This window comes from Hemicordylus capensis, chromosome 3, assembly GCF_027244095.1.
Source record: "Hemicordylus capensis ecotype Gifberg chromosome 3, rHemCap1.1.pri, whole genome shotgun sequence".
Taxonomy (NCBI): Eukaryota; Metazoa; Chordata; class Lepidosauria; order Squamata; family Cordylidae; genus Hemicordylus; species Hemicordylus capensis.
In genome coordinates, this window is record NC_069659.1 from 41,492,448 (window position 1) to 41,518,330 (window position 25,883).

Consider the following 25,883-nt stretch of genomic DNA (forward strand, 5'->3'; position numbering starts at 1 on the left):
GCAGTCAACCTGCTTAGGAGCTCTTGTTGCAGAAAGCACAACAAGCATTTATGTAATGTTTCTCTCACCCCCCCCCCCTTCCCCTACATATGGCCCGTTTTGCCACGCGGGTCCTCCCTGGGACCTGGAGCGTCAAGGCACCGCAATAGTCCCTCGCCTCGCAAAACCGGAGAAAAACAAAACTACCCCGCTGCCTTATGGCGGCCGTTCTGTTTCGTGGGGCGCGTCCTCTCGCCTCCCCGCGCTCTTTTTATTTATTTTTGAAAGTTCCTTTCCGTTCCGGCAGGGGTCGCTCCTGCCTCAGTTTGGCGCTGCCCTCTCCCCCCCGCCAGCGCTCAGCAGCGGGGTCCATCGGAGCCGCCGGAGACAAGTTGGCGCCATTTTGAAGCCGACGAAGTGGAGGAGGAGGGGGGAGAGCACCACGGCGAGCTGCGGAAGGGGAGGGAGGAGGGGGGCCGGCGGCGATTGGCTGCGGTGGCGAGCGACGGCGGCTCTCCGAGCCTAGCGCGGTGGGGCCAGAGAGGAGCGGACGGGCTCTGCCTGCCCGCCCGGATCCGCTCGCCAGAGAAGCAGCGGCTGCAGCCCGCCGGCCAGCAAGGACGAGGTAAGAGAAGGGCGCTCGCTGGGCGGGCGAAGCAGCAGCTCGTTGGGTCGCCGCCGCCGCCACCACCTCTTGCTCTTCATAGTCTCATTCTTCTCCTTCTCCTCGGTCATTTAGGTAGGCGGAAACCGAGGCGGCGGCGGCGAGGAAGAAACAATAATAGCAGCAGCAATAATAATACTACCGATGTTCCTTCCTCCGGGACAGGGACACCCCCCCCCACACACACACCCCGCACCTCCCTCTCCGCTCCTTTCTTCGCTGCCGCCACCCCTTGCCTTCTCTGCACGTTGAACTTGCCGCCCTTTTCCTCCGGGGGAAGCGAGTGGGGTGGCTGTGTGTGTGTGAGATCTGTGGGGAGCAGAGGCGGCGGCGGCGGCGGGGGGGGGGGTGACCTTGCCTGAGGCTTTGGGAAATCTTCTTGGCTCTCCATCTCTCCCCCCACCCCCATATGAATTGCTAGCCTGGCCGGGTTCTTCCTTTCAGCCTTCCTGAAGGGAGGCAGGAGGAGGAGGGCAGCGGCAGAAGGCGGCTCGGCTGCCCTCAAATGTGGCGCTCCTGCGATCCGGCTTCCTTCTTTGCACCCGCCCGGGGAGGGGAGCCGCTTTCTCCCAAGACCTGAATGGTTCAGAAAGCCCCGGAGCTCGTGCCTTGCCTTTCCTAGTTGGCCTAGGCCCCCTCTCAGAAGCACCCTGCCCCAGATCAGCCCTTGCCTGCCTGCCATTGGCTGGGCCCTGCTGGGAATGGGAGTGGAAAGGAGTGTGTGTGTGTGTGTGGGGTGGGTGGGTGAGTGGGTGGGTGGGTGGAAGGGGTTCCCTGTTCAGAGCCCCCCCTACTCATTTTAACTTGCCAGGCATTGGAGGCACTCACGGAAGAAGTGGTGAAGCTGGGTGCTGATCGCCTTGAACATATCAGACCCAGATCCTTCTGGGTTTAAGTGTGGCTCGCTTTGCTTAAAATATTAAAAGGAGGCCTCTCCACACTTGTGTGTATGTGTCAATGCAAGAAGCGTGGTTGTGAGATGTTGCTTTCAAATGGTCTTTACTTTGGAAGACAGTTAATGTCATCCAGAATCCCAGGTTGAAATTTCACCCTGAATAAAAATGAAATACTTTGTCCAAGTCTTTCTCATTGTTGGTGAACAGCAATCCAGTGGTTTACAAAGCCTCAAAAAATTAAGCTGCACTAGCACAGTTCCTACAGGAATGAGTCTGCTGTTAAAACTGTAATGGGATTCACAGCCGTGTGGGATTTTGACTTTGTAATGATATCTGATAGGGTCTTGAAACTTGTGTGAAAGATATGAGTTTGTGTTGCTCATTCATTTTTTTTAAAAAATACATTTTCAAAACTTTGCTTATTTTTGGGTGTTTGTGCCTTTTGATATTTTATCAAATCATACATGGGAAGTCATGTTCGCTGCATTATATAGGATATGTTATATGTGGAATATAGGCTAACAGAGTATGTTGAATGTGGGGAGCAGGTTTTTGATAGTGACAGGCCACTGCTCCTGAGCCTTAGTCAGATATTATGTTGTGTGAGTGTACATCTGTGCACTTTGTCTTTGTATAAATGACTGTTCTTGTACCCATTTAAAAAGTAAATCTGGGTATAGGCCCCACAAATGCATGAGGGGAAGTACAGATATGAAGTGACTGCTGCACTTGTGTTTGGCATAGTGTTTGAATAACTGTACCTGTGTACAGATCTTTACCTGTGCACACTCGTACAGATGTTGGACATACTGTGTGAATAAGATATAGAGATTGTGCTTATGCATGTACAGCCTATATGTGTGTATGTTCTTTATATTATATAGGTTCTGTGCTCAGGGCATGATCTCTGTGCGTGTGTGTCAGAGGTACTATCCCAATCATCCTTACATATTCATTGTACTCTTTCTAGTTGTCTGAATGAGGCTAATGCCTTTTAAGTATTCTAGGAATTAATAGGCAACTGGTTGTAGAATATATGACTTCAGGAAAAACATAATTGCCATGCATGTGTTATGTATGTAATTGCAGATGATATTTCAGCTGTAGGATTACATGCAGAATATGTATGTGCAAATCTAAATTTATTTTAATTTAAACGAGTTTCCTACATGTGTTAAATTGTTGAAACTGAACATAAGCCTGTGTGTAACAGGTTTGTAAATAGCCAATTGCTTGTTCACCTCTGGTGAGGAGTAATCAACTTTTAGTGATTAGGTGCATCCTCATTCTTTGGTGTGTGTGGGGAAGCAAATATGATTATAGCATGGGCTGTTGTGTTCTTCTGTCAGCAGTTTCTCTTTGAACCCTTTGCTTAGTCTCTAAGCTGTTACTGTGTAGTTTGTGAATGGACCCTTCTCCCTTACAGACTTGGCATATATTTCTAGGTTTGTAGGAGGTGGATGGCCTTTGATCAGGGGGACTGCCTTTGATTTTCTTATATTTAAGGTTTGTGTACCAGTAATTTGTAACAAAATCCATACATATTGTCTGTAAAAATGAGAGGCTTATGCTTAAGTCTAAACAAATGATACAGAATCAAAATGTTGGGCAGCATTTCAAAAATTAAAAACCTTCCCCTGTCAGTGAGAATGCCGTCCTGCATTTTCATGCTTTGGGATGAATGATATACATACTTAAACCAGCAATAGTTGTTGTAACTTTGTTTACATTTGTAACAGTTCTTAGACATCATGATGGACACATCAGTTGCAGTATCTAAATGTTTAAATGTTCTATGCCTGTGGGAAATTCATCCATGAAGAGTTTTGCTTTATACTGATATTGTTTTGCTTTCTACTGTTAGTATACCTTAAATATGTTTCTAAGATGACATCCTTGTTTTTCTGGAACCCTTAAAGATATATTCAAAAGGCTGAGCAGGCTAATTTCTTTTTGCTGTCTAGCACTGAATTATCTCTTACTATTTTCAAATGCTTACAATGCTCTTCCTGTAGACCGTCCTATTTGCTGACAGAATTCTGTTTTGTCTTCTGTTGTCTGGCACTTTCTATATTCTTGTACAACCTTGTGCTTCAGTGGGAGAGTTTATTATGCAGTTCAAACATGTAGCATAGTTATAGAAAAGAGATGATCAATGAGTTAGACTAGAGTACTCCACCTTTTATTCCAATGAACAGATTTCCAAGTGAAGGAATTGTTAGAATGAGTGTACTTTGTTGCTCTTACTGGAACCCCATAATTTTCTGATGATGAGAATTAAGTTCATATCTTTTGTTTTAATGACATGCTCCAGGATGCACCAAAGATATATCTTGATCGATAATCTCACTTTGAGCGTGCACACTTCGTTGCAACAGGATCATACATTGGAAGCTGCTTTATATCAAGTCAGACCATTGGTCAATCTAGCTTAGTATTGTCTGTGCTGACTGGAGCTCTTGGATAGGAATATTTTCCAAACCTACTTGGCTATACCAGAGATTAAACCTGAGATCTTCTGTGTGCAAAAATATGCTCTACCACTGAGCTACAACCCCTTTCCAGGGTTGGAGGATAGAGAGAGGCTATTCTGTTGAGATATCAGAATAGTATAGGATTCGGGATAAGGATCGATAGGTAAGGATTCTGTTGGTGTACTGCAGGAGTTGTCTGGGAGGTGGTGTTGGCCTACCCCAGATTGACTGCCTTGGTGATTTTCAGCATCTACATGGAAGCCCTCACATGCATAGTAGCTCAGAAATTAATGGTTTCCATGACTACAGAGGGTCCTGGAAGGCAGGAGATGATTGGTTAACTGGGGATGCAAACTCTAAATGCTTCTTTGGTTATGCCCAAAGTACCATCTGTTATGAAGCAAGCAATTGTAAGATGACTGTTGAAAAAGCCATTGTTAGATCTAGCCACCCTAAAAAATTATGGGTTTGTTTCCAACTTATTGGGTTTTAAATATAAAATATTTGAATGGATTGTGACAAATCAGGCTTTCCTGAAGGATACTGATTGTTTTAATACTTTGACACTGTTTTGGAACTGAGACTGACTTGGTCACCCTGGTGGCTGATTTGTGTCTGTTGGTTTTTATGGGCCTCTTGGTGGCTTTTGATAACATCTACTAAGGTATGCGTCTGAACTGTCTTTATGGGATAGATTGCAGCTCCCCTCTCGCGAGGGCAGCTGGGAGACACCCCGCTGGCACACGATCATAGCTGGGGGGAACACAGTGATTACAGACGAGGCCGCGAGCAGAGGAGGATCTGGTGTGGACCTGCTGTCCTTCGTGTTAAAGGGGCTGTGTAAGCCCTTGGTTTTAAAGAGATTGTGCTGCGATTCGGACATGGAATCACGTTGCAAGCACATTCCTAGTATGAACCTACAACAAAATGTTGCGGTGTGCATGTGTTGATCCTATGGCTGAGCATGGGGGGGAAAAAAAGCAACAAAGACAGGACTCCCTACTCTAACTTGGGTCTTATTTCATATGAAAAATTTAACTTTTTCTGATTTCTAGGTTTTTTTGTGCAAGGCTGAGGGGACACTGGTACTCAGTTCCAGCCCTAAAGTTTCGAGCATTAGTGGCTGGTGAGGACTCAATTTAATCTTTTCATCAATATATGTGAAGGTTGTAGGGAGGGAAAGGGATTCTTATTTATTTATTTGCTGTTGAATTATATACCGCCTAGTATAAAAATCTCTAGGTGGTTTACAGAATTAAAACATACAATATAACACATTTAAAATTCATAAAAAGATAAAAATTATAGATAAAAACACATTAAAATAGGTTTCTTGAATAGGTTACTGTTATAACTTATGATGAACGTTGTTACTTTATTGTGTGACTGTGTGTGCACGTGCTCATATACCATGATCATCAGGTAGGGATGTGCACAGAACCGGGTGGGGGTGGCTCGAGCGGGTGGGGGGATCTCACTTTAAGGGCAGGGGTGGATGCATATCTCTCCCCCCCTTTCCCCCTACCAGTGCTCGATTTTGGTAAAAGCCTTTGGGGTGGTAGCGTACCTCCCTTTCGCTCCTTCCTCCTCTTCAGCTGGAAGTGGCCAGAAGTATTGGGTGCGCACGTTGCATGCGCACACGCGCAATACTTCAAACCTCTTTGGGCCAAAGAGGAGGAAGGGGTGGCAGGGAGGTACACTTCTGCCCCAAAGGCTTTTACCAAAACTGAGTGCCAGTGGGGGGGAGGGGTAAGTGTATCCTCCCCTGCCCTTAAAGCGAGATACCCCCCCGCCTTCAAACCTCAAACTCACAGTATTTGAACCTGTTTGGAGGCCTGTAAAAGCGTTCATGCACATCCCTATCATCAGGTTAACAGATTGAGTGCACAGCTTTTGCCTCAGTTTTTCAGGAGAGCTCATATGCATACAGTTGTTATTAAGTGTTTTGGGGAGGGTTAAACCCCTCCACCAAGTGTTTAAATGTGTCAGTCTCCTTCCCTTGGTGAAATGGTTGATGAGAAAACTAAAGCGTTTTAGATGGCTCCCCCCGCCCCCAAAGCAGTTGTAGCTTGAGGGAGTACTCTTCAAGCTGATAGATTTCTCACTCTTTTTGTTCAAGCTCTCATTCCCCCGCTTGTCACTGAGTTCTATTAGTTCCACTCGTCTTCTAACAGCAGTCTGAACCTACATTCTCATTGACTTACATGGAGGCAATTGGGGGGGAAGTTATCCCCTTTAGACCCCAGATTGTGGATCTTTTAAAAAGTGACATATCTGTGGGTCACTCCAAGTCTGTTGGTACCTTCCGCTTGCTCACAGGGGCTCTGATTCTTCATCCATAAGGATTATAACCAATGTTCCCTGTAACAGGGATTCCCAGATGTTGTTGACAATAACTCCCAGAATCCCTAGCTGCAATGGCTTTTGGGGATTATGGGAATTGTACTCAATAACATCTTCAAATCCCTGTTACAGGAAATAAAACCCATAACGTTACTGAAATGCATTCTGTATGCAGCTACACTTGAAGAGTGCTCAGAAGCTTCAGCTAGAAAAAATAAATGCAGCAAGAGTACTTGTTGGGGAATATGCTTGAAAGCATGGGACTCCCATTATGTTTAGTTTTGGTTGGTTACCAGTTCATTTCCAGGCTCTGTTAAAGTTGTTGGTTATCACCTTTATGTTCGTAATGATTTGGACCATTTTATTTAAAGACAATCTCTCCCTATATAAATATCTGCCTACTTATTTTGTTCATCATCCCAAAGTTCTGCTTTGTATTCCACCATCTGTGGAAGCCTCTTTTGGGGGCAGACATGACACAGCAATTTTGATTGCAGTTCCCAGATTGTGAAACATCCTACCTTTAGAGGCCAACCTGCCCCTCCCCCCTTGTGTGTGTGTTTCTGATGCCTGATTGACGTATGCCTATTTTGTCAGCTGTCTGGGTTGGTCTGACCAAGTATTAATGGTGCAGCGGGGAAATGACTTGCTTAGCAAGCCAGATGTTGCCGGTTTGAATCCCTGATGGTATGTTTCCCAGACTGTGGGAAACCTATATCAGGCGGCAGCGATATAGGAAGATGCTGAAAGGCATCATATTGCGTGGGAGATGGCAATGGTAAACTTCTCCTGGATTCTGCCAGACAACCACAGAGCTCTGTGGTCACCAGGAGTCGACACCGGCTCAACGGCACACTTTACATTTTACCTGGGTTGGCTTGGTCCCCCCGACACACACACATACCTTTTACCTTGCTTCTTTCTCAGTTTTTGTTCAAAAGTGTGTCACTGAGTTTTAAATTGTTGATTATCTTATTGTGTTATGAGCTGCCTTGGGGGCCCTTTTAAGGACTGAAAGACAGGATATAAATCCCTTAGAGGATGAGGTATTAATGTAGTGATATAGGAACATAAGAACAGCCCTGCTGGATTGGGCCCAAGGCCCATCTTGTCCAGCATCGTGTTTCACACAGTGGCCCACCAGATGCCACTGGAAGCCTACAGTAGGAGTTGAGGACATGCCCTCTCTCCTGCTGTTACTCCCCTGCAACTGGTGCTCAGAGGCATCCTGCCTTTGAAGCTGGAGGTGGGCCTCTGACTAGTAGCCATTAATAGACCTCTCCTCCATGAAGTTATCCAAACCCCTCTTAAAGCCATCCACGTTGTTGGCTATCACCACATCTTGTGGCAGAGAATTCCACGAGTTGATTATGCGTTGTTTGAAAAAATACTTCCGTTTGCTGTTCCTAGATTTCCTGGCAGTCAATTTCATGGGATGACCCCTGGTTCTAGTATTGTGTGGGAGGGAGAATAATTTCTCTCTATCTGCTTTCTCCACACACCATGCATGATTTTATAGACCTCTATCATGTCCCCCTGCAGTCATCTTTTTTTCTAAACTAAAAAGCCCCAGGTGTTGTAGCCTTGCCTCATAAGAAAGGTGCTCTAGGACCCTGATCATCTTGGTTGCCCTCTTCTGCACCTTTTCCAGTTCTACAATATCATTTTTTTTAGATGTGGTGACCAGAATTGTAGAGAGTACTCCAGATGTGGCCGCACCATGGTTTTATAGATGGCTTGGTGATCTGTAACTTTACTATATAACCACGTTCCTACTTGCAGGCATAGTGCGAAGGCTGAGGAGGAGCCAGTGGTTGTGCTAATGCAGGTGATATTGATTATAGAAAACTTAGTTGAGATGTCTGGGAAGCAAAACTTAAGTTGCCGCTTTGGAGGTGGAAGTCCAGAGTCTCAAAGCAAGAATTTTTTTGGAAGTGCTTTCTATTGCGCATTCAGGGTTGGTGAGATAAGTAAAACAACATAGTTTTTATGGTGGTATCAGAATGAAAAATTCAGAGGAGTTAAACACTAAGAAGTATTGGGAGGAGGGAAAGGAGCACTTGAACAGAAGAGCTGCTATAGAACCAGCGTACTGATGTTTAAGATTAAAAATGACATAGATAATGTTTAAACGGACTTTCAAGGGAGTGCTGACAGGAACGGACAACTGTCCACGTGGAGGGATGATGCATACCAAAGTTGAAGATCTCTGCATTTTATGTTTGCAAATTGGGGATAAGATAGAAATTGGAATGGATGCTCAGAAACACAGAGCCAATATGAAGGACTAAAATGAAGCCACAAAAACTTGCTGAACAAGGAACAAAACATTTTGATGTCTATATTTTAATGCTAAAAGAAAGCGGAGATGAGTGAATCAGAGCTTCTGATAGAAAAATAAAGTATACATATGGTGAAAACATAAAACTCTGTAGGAAGGATGGGTTATATTGTATTGGAGATGTTGCTGCTCTGTATGGCAGAGAAGATGCATAGTCCAATAAATTAGAAATGAAATAGCCTTATCCATAGAACTGCCATGAGTAGAAATTCCAGAACAATAGTGAACTATAGTACTAAACACTAACTATAAATAACCTTTGATTTTGTTGACCAATATTTTGGTGGTGTTTAAAATCAGGAAGGCAGTCCAAGTTAATAATAATAATAATAATAATAATAATAATAATAATCATAGTAGCTGACTTCAGACACCCTGAAACTGACTACAACATGCAAATATGGGTCATGGCAAAACACAAAATGAGTGACATCCAGCCTAAAAGTAGGATGCAGGGAATATATTTTTGGGAGGCATAGAGGGCGGCAGAGGGAAGGGGGGCAGTTGCTGCATACCACCCCTTCATACAGGAGTGTTCTCTGTGTGCATATTTTAGTCTGCATATCGGCCAAGGTCTAGGTATAGTAAATGATTGTGGCTTAGAACGGACATGGAACTTAGACGGCATACAGTTTAATACGAAATGGTACCCAGGATGTGATGTGAGATGTTTTGTCAAGCTTCTTGGAAACAGTGACTACCGCACTGCCAAATTCAACATTTAATTGAGTGGAAAATTGCCAAGACTATCTGCCACAGTTATATTTATATTCAGAAAGGGAGATTCCTTAAAATATGTTAAATAGAGAGTTAAGGAGACTATAGAAGGAAGTAAGACTTTAAAAAAGCTAGCTAGAAGTCTTGCCAGTTTCCTCATGTGAGAAAAGTAAAAGGGAGAACAAATTCTAGAAAGACAAATATAAGTTAACAGTGAATAGCAAGTCAAGAATGTATTTGAGAAGCAACATGCTAAACTTAAAAGAGAAATGTCAGAAGTAGGGAATCTGCCAGAGAGATATGGGACCATTAGGTGCTAAAGGTGTAAGAGATGCCCTGAAGGAAGGCAGAGAAATGGCAGTGAAGCTAAACTCAATCTTTCCATCATTATTCATTTGCAAAAATCTTGGAGAGCCACACATTGTGAGTGTTGCACACTGGAACCTACCTACCTACCTAAATAAATAAATAAAACCTTAAATAAATAAAACCAAATCTGAACTTCACGTGTGTTCCATGGGTGCAAACTAGTTGTTGCCAAGAGAAGGAATAACATTATTTATATCTTTAGTGCAACTATATTTAAAATAACATGCACAACTCTGGACATCCTATCTTGGGAATGATACTGTAGACCTGGAAAATGGCAACTAAAACAGAGTTTTCCTTTAAGGATATGATAAAAGGTTTGGGACCTTTTCTTAGAAGTTGACTAAGAAATGAAAGAATGGGTTCCCAGCATTCTTCAAGGTATGGAAAGAAATTTATCTCCCATAAAGCTAGAACTTTAGGTCGCTAATGAAGTCCATCTGTGAGCCCCAACTCCTTTGTCCATCTTTCATCTTAGCAGTTTGGATTAGAACATTTCTGCTTTAACTTGGTTCTTTCTGTGATCATAGTGAATCTTCTCTGTTATAACTTCTCTGTTGAGCTTTGCATCTCCTCTGCTCCTTTCGTGCCACTTGTGGTATAATAATAATATACGATAGGTAGGAGAGCACTTGTGGTCATCACTCGGGAACTTGTGCCTTGCTTCATTTACCTGGCTTTGTCTTGTATACAAGATGTATGAATTCAGGAAGCTGCAAGACTGTTGAGGAATGGTGTCAGAGAAGTGAGACAATAGTTGGACAATATTATTTTATTTTTATATTTATATCCCGCTCTCCTCCGAAGAGCTCAGTACATGCTTATGTTTATCCTCACAACAACCCTGTGAGGTAGGTTAGGCTGAGAGATATATGACTGGCCCAGAGTCACCCAGTGAGTTTCATGGTTGAATGTGGATTCAAACTTGTGTCTTCACAGTTCTAGTCCAACACTCATACAACACAATACAACAACAGCATAACCAATATGCTATGCTGTCATGGTTTTTGTGCTACACTATTGTGAAGCATGCTATTTGTTAACCACATTATTTGCCCAAAGACTTTTACGGTAATATACAAAACTGCATGTCACCTCATTTTGGGCTTTGATCTGGAGGTATTGTGAAAGATTGGGAGTAGTGGTAAATAGAGGTAGGAAGTGGACCCATAAATAATCTATGTGCAGCTGCTGATGATCATTAGACAATAAATGATAAAATTTGAAATTCAAGAGAGCAAGTGATTGCTCATCATATATGACAATGATTTCTTGAAACTTGATGATTGGGAGAAATGGCAAATGAGATTCAGGCCACAGTTCTATGCACACTTATTAGATCCTATTTAAATCAATGGACAGGATCTAGATTTAGTCATGATAATCACCATTGAAATAAATGAGAGATAAGTCACAACTAATTTAATCCCATTAATTTCAGTGGGACTTAGTCATGACCATTGTTTCCTGTAACAGAGGTTCCCAGATGATGTTGACTATAACTTCCATCATCCGCAGTTGCAATGGATTTTGGCTGTGGATTATGGGAGTTGAGTCGATAACCAGGGGCGTAACTACTATTAGGCAAGGGGAGGAGGCTGCTTGGGGGCCCTCACGCCTCGAGGCCTCCCCAGAGGCAAGTCACATGACTATATATTGTGAAGTGTATGTGTGTATCAGCGAGGGGCCCATTTTAAAATTTTGTCTCTGGGCCCACTCCAGCCTTGTTACGCCCCAGTCAATAACATTTGGAAATCCCTGTTACAAGGAACACTGAACACTGGTCATTAATAACTTAGTCTGAATCCTACTCAGAGGGACTTATCTCAATGTAAACATGCATAGGATTGCGCTGTCAGTGTTTATGTAAATGGAAAGTGATGCATGTTGTGACAAACATGCTTGGAAATGGCGACAAACTTGCCTAGAAAGCAAATTTGACTATGATCACCTAGGAAAGAGACTTTGTAGTTATAGTGGAATGAAAACAGAAAAAGTGGAGAAACGGGATAAGAAGGCCACGCCATCCGGCAGAACGGATGCCCGTAGGCTATATTTTGCTCCTTTCGCCCTTCATTTAGACAGCCGGGCTGTTCATTCAGCAACTCCTTTTGGGACAACAGGAACACCAATGCCAGACCAGCTGGCCGCCACCAGTGGCAGCACTGCCTCAGAGGAGCATTCTGGCAACAGTACAACAAGCAGTTCCAATCCCCATCCTTCCAGTCTCACAAACAATGATGCCTTGCAGGTTGGGGCTTGGCTTCTCCATCTTGCAGAGGCCTGGTCTGTAGCCACCTCCCACTGCTGGGTGATCAGGACGATTTCTGAGGGGCTCTTCTTAGAATTCTCCTCCCTTCCTCCCAGTTGCTTCAGCATCACTCTGTACCCCAAGAATCCAGACAAGCGGCGAAGGATGATACAAGCAATCCATCACCTCATCCAGATAAGGGCTATAGAATCAGTTCCATTGATAGACTCATGTCAGGGCATGTATTCAGTGCTATTTTTGGTACCAAAAAAGGAAAGCTCCTGGAGAGTGGTCTTGGACCTAAAAACCCTGAATTGATTCATTCTCAAATGACCGTTCTGGATGGAGTCTCTCAGGACCATCAAGGAGGTAGTGAAGTACAAAGAGTTCCTAGCATCGGTATATATGTCAGAAGCATACCTACACATACCTATTCATCTGCACAACCACCATTTTCTTAGGTTCTCCTTCGACAGCAAACACTGCCAATACCGGACAATGCCCTTTGGCTTGTCCTAAGCCCTGAGGGTATTCATGAAGGTCATGATAGCCCTAATCACCTTCATGAGAACGCGAGCGATCCACAGCCATCTGTTTCTGGACGATCTTCTGATCTGGTCTTCCTCGCTATCCTGAGCTCAGGGGGACATCCAGACCACCCTATGGCTTCTCTGGGATCATGGTTTTGTAGTGAACAGGCAAAAGAGCCACCTTCAGCCTGCTCAAAGTTTCCTCCATCTAGGAGCCGTCTTCTGTACCCTTAAGGGCCTAATATCTCTCTCACTAGAGCGGAGAAAGAAGTTAGTCTCTCTCACCACATCCGTGCTGGACAATGACTCCACTGACCTCAGGACACTGGCCAAGCTCCTGGGCTCCATGATAGCATGCCTTGACTGCACCACCTGGGCCAGGTGGCACTCTCGTACCCTGCAATGTTTCCTCCTACCCTACCAGGACCAAATTTTAATACGGATACCAATCCTGCTTATGCTGCGCATTTCCCTGCCCTGGTGGAGGTCCTCAGCCCTTGCAGAAGATTTACTGCTGAATCCTCCCTACCAGGTCACCGTAACCACAGACGCCAGTCTGACAGGCTGGGGAGTTCACCTCTCCCATCACTACATACAGGGCAAATGACATCTGAGGGAGCAGGAGAAGTCCATCAACCTGCTGGAACTCAGAGCCATCCGACTAGCGCTAATACACTTTGTTCCACACATCAAACACCGCCATGTCCTTGTCTGGACAGATAACGTAATAGCAAAATCCTACATAAACAATCAGGGTGGCACAAGATGGCTGAGTCCGCCAGGCTCTTGACTTGGGCAGAAAGGAATCTCCTCTCCGTGACTGCTGAATACCTGAACAGTGTCTCCAACCAGAGAGCAGACTGGCTCAGGCATCAGAGGGTGGACCCAGCGGAGTGGTCTCTGAGCCCAGAGATATTCAACAGGATGACCGCAGTCCTGGAGTATGCAGTGATGGACCTCTTTGCAACCCACAGCAACAGACAACTACCCAGATTCTTCTCCCAGTTCTATCACCCTCAGGCGGAGGCGATAGATGCCCTCTCAGCCCGGTGGCCAAAGGGCTCCTTGTACGCATTCCTGCCCATGGCGATCATCCCCAAAGTAATTCAAAAGTTCAGTCAGGAGAAAGCCATACTAATCCTCGTGGTACCTTTCTGGCTTCGGCGACCGTGGTTTGCCGACCTGGTCTCCCTATCGATCCGTCCTACATGGCCTCTTCCAAAGTGTCCAGATCTGCTATTGCAGGGCCGAATCCTCCACTCCAACCCGGATTGGGTCCAACTCAGTGCCTGGACATTGAGCGTGTAACATTAGCTGACCAGGGGTACAATGACAAAGTCCAGACCACAATCCTAGCTTCTAGGAGACCATCGACTAACAGAATCTGCCAGACTACCTGGATAGCATTCTTATGTTGGGTCAGAAGGAAGAGCCTCTGTCCCACCATGGCAAGCAAGCATCCCAGATGTACTGGCATTCTTACAGGCTGGCCTCAGTCAAGGTCTCCGACCAAGTACCCTCCGCAGACAGATGTCCACTCTAGCCTTGATCTTGTAACTGAATGCCCAGGGCTCACCACTTCTCCACCCTCACATTAGACTCTTCCTAAAGGGATAGAACAACCTGGATCCCCCCCCCCCGCCCCAGATTTCCCTCATGGAATCTGAATAAGGTTCTCAACGCACTCACTCAGTCTCCTCTGTGTCTTCCAAAAGGAAGCTGTCATTCTCCACCTGGATCCTACTTTCATCCCCAAGATCAATTCGATCATCTATTGCTCTCAACGGGTGGTCTTGCCCTTCTTTTACCCTTTTGCCCTTCCCCAGTCCACCCTAGGGAAAGGACCTGGCACACTCTGGATGTGTGTAGGGCCTTATGCATTTACATCCGGAGGACAAAGACATTCCAAAAGTCTGATGCTCTCTTCATATCCTTCCGAACCACAACCTTGGGGAACAAGGTCTCTAAAGCCACTTTCTCAAAATGAATCAGGGACACCATTGTCCTAGCCTACAAGACCCTGGAGATACCAGTACCAACGGGCATTACTGCCCACTCCACCAGAAGTGCCTCCACTTCAGCAGCGTTTTCAGCCAAGACCCCACTACAAACCATATGTCAGGTGGCAACCTGGTCCTCCGTCACCCCGTTCATCAAGCATTACAAGATCTCTTCTTTCCATACAGCACAGGTAGCCCTGGGCCGTACTGTGCTTCAGCAGGTTGTTTAAACTTCCGCTTCCCTCCCAGGCTCTTTCCCAGGGTCAGGCTTGGGTATGTCCCATAATCCTAGGATGGGCTCCAATTACGGTGGGAAAAGAGACATTGGTCTTACCTGTGAAGGGTTCTTTTTCACTGTAACCGGAGCCCATTTGGCCCTCTCACAGAAGTTATACCCCACCCAAATTTGATGTCCCTAATAAAAAAAATGGATGTACCTGACCCCACCACCGGGGGCGGTGAGGCGGCAGTAGGGCAGGCAGAAGATGCCCATGGTTCCACTCTTGACACCTCGTGTTATATCGCTTCACTGATTTTCTCCTCTCAATTTGCTCTGAGGAATCTCTTCCAGATGTCTTCCCATCTCTGGCTGCCTGCATGTTATCAGTGAAGCACTATTTTCTCCTCTCAAGTCACTCTGGGGAATCTACCATATAGCTCCCCCCCCCTCTCTCCACATGGCAGACTTCAGCTCAAAAGTCTGGAGCTGGGGTCCTGGGGTTCTGCCTACTCCTAACCAGAAAACTCTGCTGTGGAAAACTTCCTGTCTACTTCTGAAGCATGCTGGGAATACAACCCATAATCCTAGGATGGGCTCCAATTATGGTGAAAAAGAACCTTTCACAGGTAAGACCAGTGTCTCTATCCCAAACCTATCAGTCCTGATCTCCAGTCTGGAGAGAGTTCTTTCAGACACAGATTGACCGTCTCATTTGCTGTTTATGAGAATTAGGTCTCAATGAAACCTGGATATTATAAATGATAGAGAAAGCTGTGGGAAGAGGGAGAGGCAGGATTCACTTGCTATCTTCTTTGTCGTAATGGCTCCTCAGATAGCATTTACACTTACGATAGTTCCTAAAAATAAAGTTTGTTTGGAATGATGTTGCTGATGAAGCTGGTGAAAAGCTTCAGGTTTCCTCAAACCCTGCTGCCTATTGCCATCTCCCTTCCAGCTTTCTAATAGTACATCTTCCACCTCCATCATGGAAATGGTGCAGGGGAGCAGATTCAGACACATCTGAAACGTAATTATGGGGCGGGGGAATGCAACCATATTTAGAGCAGGATATTCAGTTTGTCTCTATCACAGAGCTGGGGGGAAATACAGAAGAGGCTGACTGAAATCATCATGGAGGTTGGAGCACCTTTTTTTACTGTTTTGAAAAAGCATTTTGAAAATAGCATAACTTTTATATTTCTAGAAGAAAAGGTTAAACTTGTTAGGACTATCAGGCTCAGACAAAAGGAAGGATGGACATTGACAGAATGATTTTTTAAAATTATGGATGGGGTAGAGGGGTAGATGTAGAAGGTACTTCAGTGCAAACTGTGCTTCTAGAAGGGGCCTTTCTGTGTTTCACAAAATAATGGGCGACACAATGAAATTAGTTGGCAGTAAGTTCAGGGGAGACACAAAGAAGCATTATGTCACAGGGGTCTCTGATTGCCAGCAAAAGTTTGTACTTCTCTTGGGCCCTGCTCCTTCGCATGAGGTGTTGTCTGAGATGTCATGCTAACTTTGGAGGAATTACGCTGGCAACCTCCTACCACTCTCACAGCTGACCTTGGAAGCACATCCCTCATCTCTGAGGATCAGCACCAAGCTGGGGAAGAGCCTATATCCTTCTCCAGTATGTAGAAAAGGGCAGGTGCTCTTGCCAGACATACAGTAACAATGTGCTTATCAGTCCTGAGCTGGCACATGAATTTTTAGACCGCTATATGTCACACAAAGCATAATTAATTTGTGGAATATTGTGATGGTCACTAGCTTAAGTAGCTTTATAAAGGGCTAATAGATTGAAGTATGAGTGATAGGTCTGTCAAAAGCTGTTAGTCATGGAGAGCCTAACCTACTTCACAGGGTTGTTGTGAAAGAGAAACTCAAGTATGTAGTACACCGCTCTGGACTCCTTGGAGGAAGAGTGGGATATAAATGTTAAAATAATAATAATAATGATAGCTAAGTAAACTTCTGTGCTTGGAGTACCAGATGCTGGGGACCAAAATTGTGGATGGTGCTATAGGCTTGATGAAAGTCTCCCAGAGACAGTGTAGAGCCTCAGCTGGTGCAAGGGTGGTGATTTTCATGTATGTAGTCGTATTCCAATATACACTTCAGATCTGTTGGTGAATCTTTTCATGGTTTATCCATTTTAAATCACATTCTGAAGGTATATAGTTTATTGCAGAGAATCAGATATTGAATTATTGAAATGATTAACTAGTAAAAGGATTGTCTGGCTGACTAGCTTTAACTAATGGAATTTCTCTAGTGGTACATTTTAAAGACTTATCATGCCAATGTATGTAATGTAATGTTTTTAGATCATTTGATTATTTGCTATTTTTATTATCAGCTATCTGCTTTGATTATCTTAATAGACTGGATGAAATTGTAGAAGTAACAATAAGTAAATGTGTACTGAAAAGACCTTTGCTATGCAAATGACTGGAATTAACTACTTTAGTCAAAGCTGTGTTACTCTGCAGAAGTGAAGCTTTGGGATTCATGCTTTTAACCAGTTGATGTATAAATGGAAGATGATAGGATTCATTTTCCTAAATAGCTTTTAATTCCACCCCTGTGTTTTTTCTTCCATTCACTACCTAAGAAGTGTGCTTTCTGATTGAAATATGTTCGTTCTTGCTCTTCCGCTCTGTTTATTTATTTAAAAACATAGGAAATGCAGGAGCAGCAGTGGAGTCTCCTTGTGCCCTTGACCACCAAGTGCGATTGTATTAAGGCTGGGTTTGCTGCTGAGTTAGGAGGGGTAACAGCATTTGGTGCACCACCTCAGAGATGGGCTAGTCTTGGGCCTGCCCTGAATGTAAGGTGCTTTACAGTTTGGGACACCTTCCTTGAACTTTAATTGCAGGTTTTCTGCTGCTTTCTCTAGGCTGCCTGCCTCCCTCGGCTCTTTTCTTAATGTTTCTGCTAAGGAGTATGTTTTATCTGTCCTTTTCAGTTTTGTTGTGTTTGACTTGTTCTCTTTCTTTTGGTTCTTTTTTGTGGTCTGACAGTTACTCTGTGCAGAATAAATAGCAGGAAAACATGTACTTTACTGATGATTTGTGTGGTAGGCCAAGTAACTTTGATTGATATACCCTGGAACATAAAGTAGCATTTCTAAATGGAGCTCAAGTCTCAATTGTGCATATCAGCAAGTGTCATACAAAAACTTAGCTTATTTTTATATTTTTGTATGGTTTATTTTTATTTGGGGGATGGTTATATTGTGAGCTATCTTGAGCACTTTTTACACAGAAAAGCAGAATGTACACGTGTGTGATGATTTGTGTTGCAAGTTGATATCTTGGCTTAGAAGACTTTCCAAGATCTTCCTTTGTTAAGGTTGGTAATAATGTTTCAGATTGGCACTATGTACAGAGAATCAGGGCTTGTGAATACTGAGCTGAAGCTTATGAGCTAGGAGCTATTCATTTGCTCTTACTTTGCTTCTTGTGATAAGTGAATTAAATGTGATGTCTTAATAATATGGCTATTAATGGTGAGTTTGTCTTTGAATCAGTGTGAAATCCTTAGCATTAAGGCCCACTGGAATTTCCCCTCCCCCCCTAGACTGGCAGTACCCGGCACAATAGAGAGGCTGTCTCATCGGAGGAGGACATCCATCCTCCTCCAAGAAGGCCAACTCCACAGCCTATCCCTTCTCCTCCCATCACAGTTTCTGCACCACCCCCTGTACCCTCGGCTCCTCTGTCCCTGGCACTACCAATGCCCCATCTGCCAGCCAACCTGGTGATTCCAGTGTCTAACTCTGAATCCAATCATTCAGCAGGCACGCACCATTTTCTAGACCAGGGGTGCACAACTCAAAAGCCCTGGAGGGCCAAAACTGACCATGACTTGGCATGTGGGAGCCAAGGTCAATCCTTTGGGTGCTTATTATTAAAGTAACACTTAATATTACTTAATTAAATCAAATTAAAATGAAATTAATTACAATTTAACTTTTGAAGTTTTGGCAGGCCCAGATTAATTTAATTTAAATTAAAATTTCATTCTTATAAAATACATAAATACACTTGTTAAAAAGAAAAACAGCAGAGGCTCTGCCATGGATTCACAGCCCTTCTTGATAATTCACAAACTAACTTGAAAACAGTGCATTTGTAAGGAAAAGGAAAAAAATAATACAAGCCCCCATGATTTCACAGTTGATTATTCATATAAATCATCTCATTCAACATGGAACATTTGTAAGGAAAAAGTTCAGAGAAGTTTTTCTCAGAAATTTTGATTAAAATTACACCTTGATCCTTCACCACACACTTTTGATTCTTCACAACAAACTCCACCAGTGTGGAAGATGAGAGAGAAAGGGGATGGGTGAGGCTTGACTAGAGAGAAAGGGGTGGGGAGAGAAAGAAAAAGGGACAGGGAAAGGAAAAGGGAATGAGGCAGGCTTGAGGGAGAGAAAGAAAGAGAAAGTTAAAAAAGAAAGAAAGAGATAGAGGATGGGTAGGTTTGGCTTGGGAAAGGGGTTGGCGGATGATTCAGGCTTTATGGGGGGGGGAGGGAAAAGAAGGAATAGGCTTGACAAGAGAGGGTGGTGGGATGGTGCATGTTTTATGAGAGGGAGAAAGGTGGAAAAGATGGGATAGGCTTGATGAGGGGGTGGTAAAAGACTGTGGTGGGGTCTTCAAACAAGCACAGTAAATTTCAAATAAGCACAGCATTTCAGCCACAAAGAGTGAAAATACCACCATTCCACCCCCACGTAAAATCGGCCCGACACGCGGCACCCCACCACCTCCACAGCCGTTGGGACCCACAGGCTGGACCAGCCCCAGGAGTGGCAGCATGCTGCTGCAGTGAGAGAGGCACTGCCACTCACCTCCATTTGGCTCCTGAGCCCTCCATGTTGGGTGGGTTGGTCTGAAAGTATGAGGAATGCCAGGGCAGGGTGGGGGTGCAGCTTCTGCCATTACCCCACCCCACCCCACCCCACCCCACCACACCACATTGAACCTCCGTGCTGGTTTTTTGTTTTTTTTAAAGTTTCAGCTGCCGCAAGGCCGACAGAAAGTGGCTGCTGGTGGCTGAACTGAGCAGTCCTTCTCCCCTCCACCCCTGGCCCTGCTCCAGCTACTGGAGCAATATTCAGCCCAACGTCTCTTCCCAACTGTGAGTTGTGCCTGTGCAGTTGAGAGAGATGGGCTTGCGACGATCTCTCTCAACTGTGCAGGTGTGCCTTGCAGTTGGGAAAAGACTCTGGGCCATATGGCAGGCCCAGTGTCGAGCGACCAGTAGCTGCCGCCGCTGGGCATGAGGGCATCAGGCACAGTCAGATCGGTCCCTAGGACAACATGAAGGGACCACATAACACCAGTTTTGAAAGAACTGGCTGCTGATATGTTTCCTGGTGAAATACAAAGTGCTGGTTATTACCTTTAAAGCCCTTAATGGCTTAGGTCCAGGCTATTTAAGAGAGTGCCTCCTTTGTCATAAACCCTGCCACCTGTTATGATCCTCTGGAGAGGTCCGGTTACAGATGCCACCAGTTTGTTTGGTGGCGGCTGGGCTTTCTCTGTGGTTGCACCAGGGCTTTGGAATATGCTCCCTACTGAAATAAGAGCATCTCCTTCTCTGTTTGTTTTCAGGAAGAACTTCAAGACTTTCCTGATTTCACAAGCTTTTAATTAGAATTTTAATCATTTTAAATTTTGTTTTAGTATTTATTTTATTTGATTGTCTTTTTATGCATTTTAATTTGTAACTTTTAAATATTTAATTTAAATTTTGTACACTGCCTAGAGATGTACACATCAGGCGGTATAGAAATATGATAAATAAATACATAATAATTTTTCAAAATGTATTTGTATTCACTCTTGTTTTTAAGCACTTCATTTGTTGATTTTAATGGGGCATTTAGTGAGTGCATCTTTAATCTGATTTTCTTGCTTGTTTTTCCTGGTATATGGAAATGCATTCTTTAAGCTCTGTTTGTAGTCATAGTCTTTATGTTGCTCTGAAAGAATGTTTAGCTTTATTATGGTTTTGCTGTTTCTTAATTTGTGGTATGCTCAAAGTGTGTAATTCAATTTAGTATTTCATATACCTTTAAAAAAAAAAAAGAATAGATACCAGTTAAAGTAGCCAAGAAATTTTGCATGCTTTTAATGATGTTAGATTTGGTAGAAATATCTTTTCATTTGATAGGAGGTATGTCTAGGTTGTTTCCTTTCCCCTAGATATTTGCTTTGCAGTTTCGTTTGCTAACAAATGCTGCAGTGTCTCTTAGGAGTATGACTTGTTTTATTTTCTGTATTGTGTTTGTCTTTAATTAGTCTTTCTTTGCTGTTTTTGCAGAGACACACTGATATTGCTAGTTTATAAACTGCTCTTTTATCATAGCTTCACTCACCTAGCATGTAGGTTGTATGTCTGCAGAGTAGATGGATTGTGTCTCATTCTGTTGGGATAAAGGTTCCTTCATACACTAGCATTTTCACTGTTATAGAATTGTGATTTATATACATGCAAGGGTCTTGATTTACATTTCTGACTACATTTAATGAGGAAGAAGTGAGTTCTTGAGAGGGCCTCTGTTGATGAAACTATAATCTCTCTTGAAGTGTGTGATATCTTCAGCTAAATTTTGAATGATGTAATTACAATTTGAAATATATGTAATCATAGCTGTCTTTTTCTGCCTTTCCAATAGGGGAGGAAAAACGTTTCTGCCTGTGGCAGGAGCAGGCAACCTCGGCTCGCCAGCTGTTGTTGAACTACAACTGCCATCATCCCCAGCCACAGTTTATTATGGCTGGGGATGTTGGGGGTTGTAGTTCAACAACAGCTGGAGAGCCAAGATTGCCTACCTCTGGTCTATGGCATAGCTTCATTGAGATAGTTAACCTGCGTCTGGACTGATCTCTTCAGACTGTGGGGTGTAAACTCAAATGGCTGAATTAAGAGATTTATATAATTTCCAGAAATTTTGAAGCCGTGGGGTGAGGTGGGGAAGGGAATTTTGTGGGAAATGGAAATATATGAAATATGCAATGCTTATTTTTGTATCAATTTAAACTTTAAAACAGTAAAGACACAAAATGAGCTTTATAGAGCTTAGTTAACACATAAGATTTCCCTTTTTAAAAAGTAAAGCATTTATACTTTTAAAGTGTCATAAGTATATTAATAATTACTGATATATGTAGTCTTGGAGATTGACCTGCAGTCAGCTACAACCTAAGCTACCCGATAGTTTGCTGCTTGATATTTAAGGAGGGGGTATTGAAAACAAGTGCCATCAAAATTGAAGTAAATAAGAAGTAATTTATATTATCTGAAATTAGAAAGTCTTCTTCTGTCAACATTATCTAGACTAGGAACAGAAGAAACTCGTTATTTTCTGAGCTATCTTTCTTAACATTTATTAATGATAATCTTATTCTATTAATAGTGTCCCTGTAAACAATGAAGATTTAAAGAAATTTGTTTTAAAGAAAATTGAAAGTAATTTGAAGCACTGCTTTGCTTCTAATAGTGCATACATTTTGTATCACTTGCTTCTGGTTAATTAGGTCTTGAAGGCCTTGAAACAAACAATACATACAATATCTAAACTTAGCAAATGTAGAATAAAGCAGTTTACCATAGCAGGAATCTCTCTTTCAGACTTTCTTCAGTGTTCTGAAAAATCTGTATGTCAGCCTAAACAAATTGCAGCATTGACTAGCAGTTAATGTGGATATTCAGTTAAAATGTAAAACATGGACTGAGGTGAGAGAATATATCTGAGATGAACCATGGCCAAGTCAGGTGAACAGTATTCTCCATTCTTCAGATACAGAAACAAGGCAGGCAACAATTCACAAGCAAGAAGAGCCTTAGGTTTGTGTGTTCATCTAATCAAGATGACAGATGTAATTTGCGCAATGAAAGCTTGTGTGATTATTGGCAGATGTGATGCAATTGCATCTTGGATGTGTAAGAAGGCCATGCGATTCAGGTAGAATAGCTTGCATATATCTGTAGTTTGGGTTTGTCGGTGGCCTTCCAGAGAGCCCCAAGGATTTGTTTGGCTTGGCCTTCCAAGGTTTTAAAATTGGTTTTAATTGGTTTTAAATGGATCTGAGCTGTATTAAATTTGTTTTCTATTGTTTTAACCTGTCTGTTTTAAATTGTGTTTGTTCTTAGATTTTACTTGTTGTGCACCATCCAGAGCCTTTGGATGGAGTGGGATAGAGGAGATGATGATGATGATGTAGTAGTAGTAGTAGCAGCAGCAGTGGTAGTAATAAATAATATAATTGTTAACTTTGTGTCTTAATTGTCCTGCCATTTAAAAGATTGGACCCTTGGATGTCCAATCATAGAATTGTAGGGGTTCTTGTAGGTTATCTAGTCTGCTCATCGCTAGCACCCCCAAAAGATGGCTGTCCAGTCTTTGCCTGAAGACCTCTAGCAAGGGAGAGTTCACCCCCTACTTTGTAATTGACAATGGAACCAAATGGCTGTTGGCTGTGTCCATCTGTCTTCTCTTTAGTGTAAGAAACAAGTTAGGGACCTGTGTAATGAATATCCTGCCTAATTCTGGTTTTATTCTGTCCTAGGTTTTGAAACGGCATCATGGCTCATTCAAAGACAAAAGCCAATGATGGAAAAATTACTTATCCTCCGGGAGTTAAAGAAATATCTGATAAAATTTCTAAAGAAGAGATGGTGCGGCGATTAAAAGTGAGTGACCAGTTTATGTTTTGGTCAGCTGGTATCGGAACCAAAGATAGCAGGGCATTGTGGCAAGGGGAATGGCGGGAGTTAGGTTCCTGGAGGCTGAAAAAATGGGCTAAAATGAGCCACAAAATGGAGGCTAGAAATGACCCCAGAGGTCATTTCCGGGCACCGTGGATACATGGAACTTAACCCTTTGTGTTGCATGTATGCCAGCGGCGGGTGCCTCTTTTAGGACCGTGAATAAGTGGAACTGCGTATAGCGAAGTCCACTTGTTTAGCATTTGCCAACATTGAGAAGCAAAACGTGTTCTGCTTCTGCTCCAAACTATCATTTGGAACCATATCCACCTCGTTCTAGATATCATTTCTTGTTTCATGTTTGTTTTGATTGTAAAAGAGTAGCTGTATCAGTCTGCTGCAGCAAAACCGGCAGACTTGAGGCATCTGAAAAACTTAGTGAGCATACTCATTTATAGTCAAGTGAACTTCATCAAAGGCAGATTTACTTATTGTAAATTCCTGAGTGTAGAAACCATTTGTATTGTGTATTCTTTGCTTAGTTCATTCAGGTGTTAATCTGTGTTTTGACAAAGATACAATACAAATATTAATTGAGATATAGCTGTTTCACAGATGTACTAGAAACAATTGATTTATAAACTATTTCTGATGCTAAGTATATACTGTTCTCTTAAGATGGAAAAGTCAGAGCTTCAAGAAATAATGAAACATACACAAATTAAAAAAGAATACCTAGCATTTTTGGTTTTGTATATGTGTTTTTTAAATACTGGTTTATTTAGATAATGTTACTCACCATGGAAATTTCCATTGGCAGATGGTTGTAAAAACCTTCATGGATATGGATCAGGACTCCGAAGAAGAAAAGGAGCTGTATCTAAATCTTGCTTTACATCTTGCTTCTGATTTTTTTCTTAAGCATCCTGACAAAGATGTACGTTTGCTAGTAGCATGTTGTCTTGCTGATATTTTTAGGATATATGCTCCTGAAGCACCATACACTTCACCAGATAAACTAAAGGTAAGATTTTGTGTCTGTCTTATCTTTTCTGAATCTGGATGAGTGATAATGTAAAGTAAACATTATTATGTTTAAATAAAGTAAACCTACTTGGTTTACTTCTATAAAACCTTATTCTACAAATAAGTAGCCTGGTTCAAGCTCCTCAGTTCTGTGTTTTACATGGCATATTGTAATGATATTCATTAGCTAATATGTTCAAAAACACTTAAATTCCATGTTCTGAAGTGAGTTAAATGACTTATTATTTTAGTATGATGAACAGGGGCAGATTACTGTATGATATAACATACCTTATCTTGAAGTAATCTTATGACTTATAACAGTTTTGCTAGTGTTTATAAAAGCAAGATTGACACACCTATTTGACATAAACCTGGTACTCTGAGCCTAAACAGACTGGGTTGTATCCCCAGTTTTTGCTCCGGTCATAGAAGGAGCTTTCATTCACAGAATGGATGCTTCCATGAATGGAAACACCTTCCATTCACATAGTGAAGACGTGGTTGCATCCTTCAAAGACTGATTAGGATCAAAGGAACATAAGAACAGCCCTGCTGGATCAGGCCCAAGGCCCATCTAGTCTAGCATCCTTTTTCACACAGTGGCTCACCAGATGCCGCTGGAAGCCACAGGCAGGAGTTGAGGGCATGCCTTCTCTCCTGTTGTTACTCCCTTGCAACTGGTACTCAGAGGCATCCTGCCTTTGAGGCTGGAGGTGGCCTATAGTCCTCCAGCTAGTAGCCAATGATAGATCTCTCCTCCATGAAGTTATCCAAACCCCTCTTAAAGCCATCCAGTTTGTTGACTGTCAGCACATCTTGTGGCAGAGAATTCCACAAGTTGATTATGCGTTGTGTGAAAATACCTTTTACCAGTTCTTTCAAGTGCTAGGTGGAAGTACTCTGTGGTTTTCTAAGACTCCGAGATGAAAACTTGGTCATGCATATTAGGACAGCATGCAAAACCTGTGCTTAATTGAGTGAGTGAACCATTGATATAATGCCACATTTTGCTAGCTGTGTAGGATTGAAAGCTGATTTAACAGCACACATTTCCAAAATGTGAGCAGGTGAGTGTTCCACCTGCCTTCTGACCTTAACAGTTGCTCTGTGTGTGATGAGGGGAAAAATCAGTACCTTGTTTAGAAATATGAATAATAGTGGCTGACAGCTGGACTAAACTCATGAGTAGTCCCATTGAAATTAATGGGACACATTAACTACAACTGTTTGAAAGAATTACAGGAATCTGAAAGGGAAAGCTGACTAGAGTGCAAGTGGAGAAAGACTCTACTCAAATATGACAGATTATGACATAGAGCACATTTGAAGACTATATGTGC

General features: G+C 42.9%; 1 protein-coding gene across 2 annotated transcripts in view; it reads left to right on the top strand.

Annotated features, from left to right (window-relative positions):
* Positions 1 to 440: 440 nt before the first annotated feature.
* Positions 441 to 25,883, top strand: part of PDS5B (PDS5 cohesin associated factor B) — a 152,981-nt gene continuing 127,538 nt past the window's right edge. Inside the window, exons 1-3 of one of the 2 annotated variants that reach the window (XM_053308801.1) lie at positions 441 to 604; positions 23,376 to 23,499; positions 24,335 to 24,538. In XM_053308801.1, coding sequence (XP_053164776.1) covers positions 23,392 to 23,499; positions 24,335 to 24,538 — 312 coding nt within the window. In that variant the 5' untranslated portion in view covers positions 441 to 604; positions 23,376 to 23,391. The remainder of the gene's footprint in view (positions 605 to 23,375; positions 23,500 to 24,334; positions 24,539 to 25,883) is intronic. The other variant, XM_053308800.1, reaches the window with a different exon arrangement.